Genomic DNA, 10,266 nt, shown 5'->3' on the forward strand with positions numbered 1-10,266 from the left:
TGTCTGCCCCTCCGCTTCCACTACCAGCCACACGAGGGAGACCAGGTAGACTGGGTGGGGTGGAGCAGTGTCATGTGGGGTGGGGAGTATCTGTGTGTGTGTGTGTGCTTTTATTTTCTGTGACTATGTTTTGAATGTGTGGGCTGTGTATCTGGATGTCATGTGTCTTTGCTCCCATCTGTCTGATATCACCTGATTCTTCCCTGTTAGGTGTGTGAGGTGAGTGCGGAACAGGAGATTAGGTGTGAGATGGAGACCAGGTTACAACAGTTGCAGTCAAAACTCACCGGGTTCACTCAGGAAACGGAGGAGGTACAGTCCAGTCCGATCGATCAATCAATCAAATTTAGAGACTTTTTAAATACTTTTTTCATCAACAGTTGTCACTAAATGCTTTACAGTAACCTGGCCTAGACCCACCCAAAAGCCTCAGATCGACCTTTTAGTGGATGGATTCCATTATGTTCACCTTGAATTCATTTTTATATTGGATCAAAATGGAATTAAATGATGTTGACACTCCATCCTCCCAGGCAGGTAAAACGCTCCAGGCGGCCCGCTCTGCCCTGATGGAAGGTATCAGTGATGATGACCTAGATCCTCCACCCTCCAACAGCCAGACCCAGGGCTCCCTGCTCCATCTCCAGTCCCCGTCTCAGAGCCAAGGTCAGGGGGGAAGCAGTGAGAGCCTGGCCAGCAGTAGCAGACCCAGTCTGGCCAGACGGAGAGCCAACCTGCAGGAGACTGAGGCACTCTACTATGCTGTGAGTCATTATTACACTGACCTACACATAAGGGTCAGACTAGAAGTAGTGCACTATAATAGGGGTGGTTATTGTAATGATTGTGGTGATGGTGGTCATCTTAATGATGAAAATGAAATACAAGGAGATGATGGGGGTGATGATGATGATGATGATAAATTTTGAATTGTGTTTGATATCTTCCCTCAGAAATTGAAGGAGTATCTCTGTAAAAGCTCTCTGATATCCAAACTACAGGCGAAACATGATCTGCTTAAAGTGGCAGTTGAGAAAGGTACAGCACTAACTACTTCTGTAATATACACAACTGTTCAACATGACTGGAGTATAGCCCCATCAGGGCCGGAACCAGGTTCGGAGTTTTAGTGACGTCCGGAACGGGGTAGTTGTGCACTCATTCTCCGAGAGTCGTTTTTTGTTTGTTTGGGAGATGTCTGTAGACATGGCAGGCGTCGCGGGATGGTTTTAAAATGGCCTTTTTTCCCGGCATCTTGCAAAAACTCTTGTTGCCTACTTGAGCCCGGAGCCGACTCAGAACTGGGCTAGTTCGTTTCATGTCTCAGGCCCTCAGCCTGTACCGCGAGAGGGCGGAGTTAGCCGTTTGAGAGGGGGGTGAATGTGCTGCTAAAAAGACAAATCCAGGGAACACAGGCGAACATAAAGAACAAACCACTGTTCATGATTCCACACGGTCACAGAGGCAGGCACGATTAGAACTCAGTCAGATCAAGAATAAAGCGTTCTGAGCTTTGATCAACGCTGGGAGCAATATTTAGATGTTGACCCGTAATTGATTTTCTTTATTGTGTACAAAATATATAGTTGTATGATTATTAGAAACAATTATGGAGGTTTGGACCTCTGTGTCCTCATATGTAGTTACGCCCCTGAGCCCCATACACAGTACACTCATTGTTGTTACCTCATTTCCCAAGTGTCATTGTGGCCAATAATTTTCTAAAATATAGATGTTATCTTAATCATTGCTTTTTCTTCCCTTCCTAGCTGAAGCAACCACTGGTCATCAGCCCAGGTAGATTTACATTCCTCTGTAAGGCATTTATAACTGCCTCATAAGAGTAACATAAAAGTTTAGTGCACTGTGCTATACTCAACTGACTAGCGGTGTCTCCACCACATCCAGGAAGTCAGTGCGTGTGAGAAGCAAGAGTCAACCCAGCGTCCAGTTCACCCACAAACTCTTCACCGGAGACATGCTCTCCTTCATACAGGCATCAGGACAGGAGATACCAGTTGTGGTGGAAAGCTGCATTCGCTTCATCAACCTTAACGGTGAGCCATTGAAACAGCCCAGCAGAACATACCTTATCATCATATTACAAACTACAAATTTACTGTGTATTTGTCAATGTCTTCATGTCTGTCTGTCAATCCATCCCATACTGTAGGTCTCCACCATGAGGGTATCTTCAGAGTACCAGGGTCTCAGGGGAAGGTCAACAGTCTGAGAGATGCCTTTGAGCGAGGTAGGCCTGTCTGCTGTCCATGTCTGCTGACCCTGTCTCCGGTCTGATGTCCCTGTCTGCTGTCCCTGTCTGCTGTCCCTGTCTCATGTCGCCTGTCTCATGTCGCCTGTCTCATGTCGCCTGTCTCATGTCGCCTGTCTCATGTCGCCTGTCTCATGCCGCCTGTCTCATGCCGCCTGTCTCATGCTGTCTGCTGTCATCTGTCTCCTGTCCCTGTCCCTGCTTTCTGTCCCTGCTTTCTGTCCCTGCCTCATGTCGCCTGCCTCATGTCGCCTGCCTCATGTCGCCTGCCTCATGTCGCCTGCCTCCTGTCGCCTGTCTCATGTCTCATGTCGCCTGTCTCATGTCGCTTGTCTCCTCTTGCCTCCTGTCTCTTGCCGCCTGTCTCTTGCCGCCTCTCATGTCGCCTGTCTCATGTCGCCTGTCTGCTGTCATCTGTCTCCTGTCTGCTGTCCCTGCCTCCTGTCTCTGCCTCCTGTCTGCTGTCCCTGCCTCCTGTCTGCTGTCTGCTGTCCCTGTCTCCTGTAAAGTGGTTATCCCACTGGCTATAAGGTGAATGCACCAATTTGTAAGTCGCTCTGGATAAGAGCGTCTGCTAAATGACATAAATGTAAAAAAAAAAAATGTCCTGTCCCGCTGTCTCCTGTCCCGCTGTCTCTTGTCCCGCTGTCTCTTGTCCCGCTGTCTCCTGTCCCGCTGTCTCCTGTCTCCTGTCTGCTGTCTCCTGCTCTAGCTTCATCTAGTGCAGACCTGGGTTCAACATGTCGCTCTTCTCTTTCAAATACTTCATTATGTCATATTGTGTACATATTCTACCACCACCAGTTATTACTATGCATAGTACTTTTTTTTATCACATACTTATATTTTTGATTTGACGTTTGATTATTATTGATATTGATATTAATACTGAACTGTTGAGGAGAGCTTGCAAGTAAGCATTTCTCTGCACCATTTATACCTGCTGTATCGTGTGTATGGGACAAATAAACTTTGATTTGATTTAGCTGGCCTGGCACAATGGAACCAATGTTATAGTCCCAAAAGTGCAAACCCAGGCAGGCTCAATTGAACACACAAAGTATTTGAAAGAAAACAAATCCAGTACTATTTGAACCCAGGTCTGGTGTCTATCTAGTGAAGCCATAGTCCTGTGCTGTAGTGTTGATCATTAATAATGGTGGGCAGTATGCCCTGGTCGTTCCCTGTAGGAGAGGACCCTGTAGCAGACAGCAGGTGTGACTTGGACTCAGTAGCAGGAGTACTGAAACTCTACTTTAGAACCCTGGCGAACCCTCTGTTTCCTCAAGACAGTACCGCTCAGCTCCTGGAGTACGCACGTAAGTGTGTGTGTGTATATTGTGGAGGTTTTCATATGCTTTTCCTGTTAATCTCTCTCTTCCTTGTACCCAACCCTTCCAGAGATTGACAACGACACAGAGAGAGAAGTTAAACTCAAATCAGTCATCTCCTCCTATCCTCCACCTGTCATCATCGTCATGAGATACCTCTTTGCATTCCTCCATCAGTGAGTATCTCTGCTCAAACACTTTGGTTTAGGCACATATACTGTACTGTATGTCCAAGTCAAGTGATTTGTCCATGTCGTGTGTGTGTGTGTGAGAGAGAGACTAACTTTGTTGTTCTTTTTGCCCTCTTCTTTCTTTCTCTCTCTCGCTCTCCCCCTGCTCCATCTCACCACAGTGTGTCTCAGTACAGCGATGAGAACATGATGCAGCCCTATAATCTGGCTGTGTGCTTCGGCCCTAGTCTGTTACGAGGGGCGCAGGATGATGATGTCGTTACCCTGCAGCCTCAGATCAACTCCCTGGTGAAGAGCATCATCTTGCAGCATGAGAGCATCTTCCCCAGCCCGGCCGAGCTACAGGGACCGGTGTATGAGAAATGCATGACGCTGGAGCAAGACGATTGGTGAGAGAAAACACATGGATAGATGGACCGCGACCTAGACAAACACGCACACACACACAATGGTGATCGCCTGTGTTTATTTTGCAGTGAGGAGGGAGAAGGGGATTCAGAACATCACAGTAAAGAAGGTAAAAGGAGGACAGCTGTTATCTTTATCTTTGTGTGTTTTGAGAATCAGTCATTTGACACTGAGATATTGTTTGTCTCATCTATGCTGTATGAGAAACATTTCTCAACTATAGATGGAAACTAGCCAGCTGGCTAAATCTGACACATTTACAGAAATGTTGATTGATGTGCGTTGTCCCATTAATAACTCTTGATCCAGAGTCCGAGTGGAAGGGAGAGCGATCTCAAGCCAACAGCAGCTGCAGTTCAAGACAGCCCCCATTAGGGGGCACTGTGACCCCAGCAGGAAAGTTCACTTTACAGTTCCCAATGACCCCACAGGGATGGCCCCTCTCCCCTGGATACATAAGCAAAGAGTAAGTACCATCAAAGATACTTCGGTAACACTTCATTTTAAAGGGTCCTTATTACATAAGTAATTACACTGTAACAAGTATTGTAATTCATTGTAATAATTCATAGTTACCCTGTACTAACAACATGTAACTGGTGGTAATTGCAGTCGGTACCAGAGGTGTAACAACGAATGCTTGTTACCATGCTTGTTACAAATGTTCAAGTTTCCGATAGCATCCCAACGCACCATTTTTCAGCTAACCATGTTATAAGTGGTAGCCAATTGAAAACCAACCACTCTGCTATAAAGGGGTTTGGAGTCTGATTCCCAGGTCCAGCTTCTGTTTGAAATGCATGGAAGCTTTTGATCGCTATGGCAAAAACAGGGGGTTTACATCCAAAATTAGTGGTTAAATCATTTAATGGTGCATTTGACCTATATAGCAACAGTAGCAAAGGAGGACAGGGCTTGACAATGGGTGAATTACTTTATTAAGCATCAATCAAACAGCTTTAACACATTAATAAACAGTTATGGCAATAATTGGGAGATAGTCATTCAGTGCTTGCCAAATTGTGAGCCTATTAAGCTTGGTTGAATAATGGTTTATAAATTCACTTAAAATGGTCATAAGACAACCTCTTATTTCATTATGTAACCTTGCAAGGTTTTTTTACGGTTGAAGATCATTCTCACTTTTAGATGGGATGCATTGGTGCACTTATTTATTTATCCCAGGAATTAAGGCATCACATCAAGATCTGCCCATCTGCACAACGTGCTCGAAATAACAACCTGAAACTCATAGTGACAGTGCACAAAGAACCCGGATCAAGAAGGTTATGTGCAAAATCAAGACATAAGAGATTGCCGCAAAAGAAACAAAGTGTTGTAGAGGAGACAAAAACATCCACACAGGAGAGAGAAGGTAGGTTATCAATGCAATTTGTTTTGCTGTTTGGATACAGAAATTGTGCTGGACGATTTAGCATAGGTAGTTAGCTAGTTAGCTAGCATTTGCCAGCTAGCTAGCCTATTGTTGGCTAGCAAGCTAACAATAATTTGCTAGCTGGCAAACGTTAGCTGCCATTTTTGGTAGGCCTATCAACTAGGCTGGCTGGCTAGCTAGCTAACTTAGTTAACATACAGAATAGACTTTTCATGCCTTGACAGATAACGTTATCTAGCTAGCAAGCTAGCTGGGCTCGATGGTCTTATCTTCCCTGAAACTTGTTTTCAGGGTATTCGTACGGTACTCAAGGAAAGGGTATTACGTGAGACACACCCGGCATATTAACATTAGTTACTTGTGTCAACACAGCTATTAGTAGCTCTTTTTCAATGTAAACACTAGCTAGCTAGCTTATTAGTGTTAGCAATCACCAGTATAACGCTAGCTGGATAACACAACAACTAGGTAGCTACAGTGGCTTGCGAAAGTATTCACCCCCCTTGGCATTTTTCCTATTTTGTTGCAGTACAACCTGGAATTAAAATTGATTTTGGGGGGGTTTGTATCATTCGATTTACACAACATGCCTACCACTTTGATGATGCAATTTTTTTTTATTGTGAAACAAACAAGAAATAAGACAAAAAACTGAACTTGAGCGTGCATAACTATTCACCCCCCCAAAGTCAATACTTTGTAGAGCCACCTTTTGCAGCAATTACAGCTGCAAGTCTCTTGGGGTATGTCTCTATAAGCTTGGTACATCTAGCCACTGGGATTCTTTCCCCATTCTTCAAGGCAAAACTGCTCCAGCTCCTTCAAGTTGGATGGGTTCCACTGGTGTACAGCAATCTTTAAGTCATACCACAGATTCTCAATTGGATTGAGGTCTGGGCTTTTACTAGGCCATTCCAAGACATTTAAATGTTTCCCCTTAAACCACTCGAGTTGCTTTAGCAGTATGTTTAGGGTCATTGTCCTGCTGGAAGGTGAACCTCCGTCCCAGTCTCAAATCTCTGGAAGACTGAAACAGGTTTCCCTCAAGAATTTCCCTGTATTTAGCGCCATCCATCATTCCTTCAATTCTGACCAGTTTCCCAGTCACCCCGATGAAAAACATCCCCACAGCATGATGCTGCCACCACCATGCTTCATTGTGGGGATGGTGTTCTCGGGGTGATGAGAGGTGTTGGGTTTGCGCCAGACATAGCGTTTTCCTTGATGGCCAAAAAGCTCAATTTTAGTCTCATCTGACCAGAGTACCTTCTTCCATATGTTTGGGGCGTCTCCCACATTCCTTTTGGCGAACACCAAATGTGTTTGCTTATTTTTTTCTTTAAGCAATGGCTTTTTTCTGGCCACTCTTCCGTAAAGCCCAGCTCTGTGGAGTGTACGGCTTAAAGTGGTCCTATGGACAGATACTCCAATCTCCGCTGTGGAGCTTTGCAGCTCCTTCAGGGTTATCTTTGGTCTCTTTGTTGCCTCTCTGATTAATGCCCTCCTTGCCTGGTCCATGAGTTTTGGTGGGTGGCCCTCTCTTGGCAGGTTTGTTGTGGTGCCATATTCTTTCCATTTTTTAATAATGGATTTAATGGTGCTCCGTGGGATGTTCAAAGTTTCTGATATTTTTTTATAACCCAACCCTGATCTGTACTTCTCCACAACTTTGTCCCTGATCTGTTTGGAGAGCTCCTTGGTCTTCATGTTGCCGCTTGCTTGGTGGTTCCCCTTGCTTAGTTGTGTTGCAGACTCTGGGGCCTTTCAGAACATTGTGTGTGTATGTGTATATATATATATATATATATATGTATATATATTACTGAGATCATGTGACACTTAGATTGCACACGTGGACTTTATGTAACTAATTATGTGACTTCTGAAGGTAATTGGTTGCACCAGATCTTATTTAGGGGCTTCATAGCAAAGGGGGTGAATACATATGCACGCACCACTTTTCCGTTATTAATTTTTTAGAATTTTTTTAAACAAGTAATTTTTTTCACTAAACCAATTTGGACTAAAAATTCCAAGGGGGATGAATACTTTTGCAAGGCACTGTATGCCTACCTATAGGCATAAACCCTAATTGATAGAAACTTGGTACTGATGAAAGCAGAGATATTGGAGGAAGGTTTATATACCGTCTCTGATGATAGCTAGCTAGCTAATTGTACAGTGCATTCGGAAAGTATTCAGACCCCTTCTCTTCTTCCACATTTTGTTACGTTACAGCCTTATTCTAAAATGGATTACATCTTTTAAAAAACATCAAGCTACAGTATTGTGTGTAGATTGATGTTTTTTTCTAAAATGTAATCCATTTTAGAATAAGGTATTATTACATTATATTACATAAGTATTCGGACCCGAAATTGTTTTCATTGATCAACCTTGAGTTTTTCTACAACTTGATTGGAGTCCACCTGTGGTAGACAGGATTATGTCGAGGCACAGATCTGGGGAAGGGTACCAAAAAATGTCTGCAGCATTGAAGGTCCCCAAGAACACAGCGCCCTCCATCATTCTTAAATGGAAGAAGTTTGGAACCACCAAGACTCTTCATAGAGCTGGCCTGCCCGGCCTAACTGAGCAATCGGGGGAGAAGGGCCTTGGTCAGGGAGGTGACCACGAACCCAATGGTCACTCTGACAGAGCTCCAGAGTTCCTCTGTGGAGATGGGAGAACCTTCCAGAAGGACAGCCATCTCTGCAGCACTCCACCAATCAGACTTTTATGGTAGAGTGGCCAGACGGAAGCCACTTCTCAGTGAAAGGCACATGACAACCTGCTTGGAGTTTGCCAAAAGGCACCGAAAGGACTCTCAGATCATGAGAAACAAGATTCTCTGGTCTGATGAAACCAAGATTGAACTCTTTGGCCTGAATGCCAAACGTCACGTCTGGAGGAAACCTGGCACCATCCCTACGGTGAAGCATGGTTGTGGCAGTATCATGCTGTGGGGATGTTTTTCAGCGGCAGGGACTGGGAGACTAGTCAGGATCGAGGGAAAGATGAACGTAGCAAAGTACGGAGAGATCCTTGATGAAAACCTGCTCCAGAGCGCTCAGGACCTCAGACTGGGGCGAAGGTTCTCCTTCCAACAGGACAACGACCCTAAGCACACAGCCAAGACAAAGCAGGAGTGGCTTCTGGACAAGTCTCTGAATGTCCTTGAGTGGCCCAGCCAGACCCGGACTTGAACCCCATCGAACATCTCTAGAGAGACCTGAAAATAGCTGTGCAGTGACGCTCCCCATCCAACCTGACAGAACTTGAGAGGATCTGCAGAGAAGAATGGGAGAAACTCCCCAAATACAGGTGTAGCAAGCTTGTAGCATCATACCCAAGAAGACTCGAGGCTGTAATTGCTGCCAAAAATGCTTTGTTTCACCTCTGTAATTACAGACTGCAATTACCACAGTTACATGTTATTACAGTTTAACCATGAGTTATTACAATGAACTACAATACTTGTTAGTGTAATTACACATGTTATTACACTGTAATAAGGACCCCTTAAAATGAAGTGTTACAGATACTTCACCTAATACTGAAGTATCATGTACCACCAAGTTTTTAAACCATACTGTAGCTGTAACTGTAACTTTTAAAGTAACATCTACTCTGCTATTCACAGGGTATATTGACTTGTTATGGTAGTAGTTTTAGCACTCATTCATTGTCATATGTTGTAGTGATCTAAATAGACCAAAGCGCTTGACCTGAAATCTCTCTGTCTCTGTCTGTTTTTCACAGAGCCCAGGACCTGTCGTCCAGTGAAGACATAACAGTTCAGGTTGACAAGGTCTGACATGTTTTTCATTAAGCTCATATTAAATCATTTATTTCTCTAATTACCAGCAGCAGCAGCTGTAGCAATTACTGTTCTCATTATTGAACTCACTAAGCTTACATAATAAGAGGTAAGCTACTACGCTAGAGGGAGTCCACTCAGTCCAGCGAAGAAAAACATCTCTATCCTCTTTTCTTCCCTTCATCATTGTCCCCCTCCTCCCTCATTCCCTATTTTCTTCCCTTCATCATTGTCCCCCTCCTCCCTCATTCCCTCTTTTCATCCCTTCATCATTGTCCCCCTCCTCTCTCTTTTCATCTCGTAGGAGGTCTGCCGCCAGATGAACTCTGTCTTCAAGGAGCTTCTCTCTCGACAATCTCTCCCTCCCGACTCCTCCACCTCCTCCCACCCTCCGCCACAGCAGAAGAAAGGAGGGATCGGGTGGAGAAGGGAAAAGCCTGTTTAGATCAGGCCAACTGGACCGACAGAAAGCGAAAGGGGACCCGAATTAATGGATGGATGGATGGATGAATGGATGAATGAATAAATAAATGAATGAGGAAATGAACGGGAGAGAGACGAGACTCAGACGAGAAGAGAGGGGAGGGGGGGGGGGGGGGGGGGGAGAGTGACTCGGGCTGATTGAATGATTGTAGGTGTTGGATGACAGGTTCTGGCAGCTGCCTTTGACAGTGTGTTTTACAGATTGCTGGATTAAATTAACCACAGTCAGTTCACTGTACTGTACTTGTCTGCTGTGCTACTCAGAGCAGCCTGCATTGTGGAGCCTGTGAATAGACAGACAGAATCCTACTGTGAAGCCTTTTGTTAGTGTGTTTGATACAACAGAACCCTAACCCCCACTCTGG

The 10,266-nt window shown here is 44.7% G+C and overlaps 1 protein-coding gene across 2 annotated transcripts in view; it reads left to right on the forward strand.

Annotated features, from left to right (window-relative positions):
- The window catches only part of LOC121537869 (SLIT-ROBO Rho GTPase-activating protein 3), a 29,865-nt gene extending 19,877 nt beyond the window's left edge, over positions 1-9,988 (forward strand). For both annotated transcript variants that reach the window (XM_041845494.2, XM_041845493.2), the window contains exons 8-21: positions 1-45; positions 211-312; positions 534-764; positions 954-1,038; positions 1,770-1,797; positions 1,909-2,057; positions 2,174-2,251; positions 3,463-3,591; positions 3,674-3,779; positions 3,956-4,183; positions 4,271-4,311; positions 4,512-4,668; positions 9,361-9,409; positions 9,723-9,988. The exon at positions 1-45 is cut by the window's left edge and continues 177 nt beyond it. In XM_041845494.2, the coding sequence (XP_041701428.2) occupies positions 1-45; positions 211-312; positions 534-764; positions 954-1,038; positions 1,770-1,797; positions 1,909-2,057; positions 2,174-2,251; positions 3,463-3,591; positions 3,674-3,779; positions 3,956-4,183; positions 4,271-4,311; positions 4,512-4,668; positions 9,361-9,409; positions 9,723-9,863 (1,569 nt within the window). In that variant the 3' untranslated portion in view covers positions 9,864-9,988. The remainder of the gene's footprint in view (positions 46-210; positions 313-533; positions 765-953; positions 1,039-1,769; positions 1,798-1,908; positions 2,058-2,173; positions 2,252-3,462; positions 3,592-3,673; positions 3,780-3,955; positions 4,184-4,270; positions 4,312-4,511; positions 4,669-9,360; positions 9,410-9,722) is intronic.
- The last annotated feature ends 278 nt before the right edge of the window (positions 9,989-10,266 follow it).

Source organism: Coregonus clupeaformis, chromosome 24, assembly GCF_020615455.1.
Source record: "Coregonus clupeaformis isolate EN_2021a chromosome 24, ASM2061545v1, whole genome shotgun sequence".
Taxonomy (NCBI): Eukaryota; Metazoa; Chordata; class Actinopteri; order Salmoniformes; family Salmonidae; genus Coregonus; species Coregonus clupeaformis.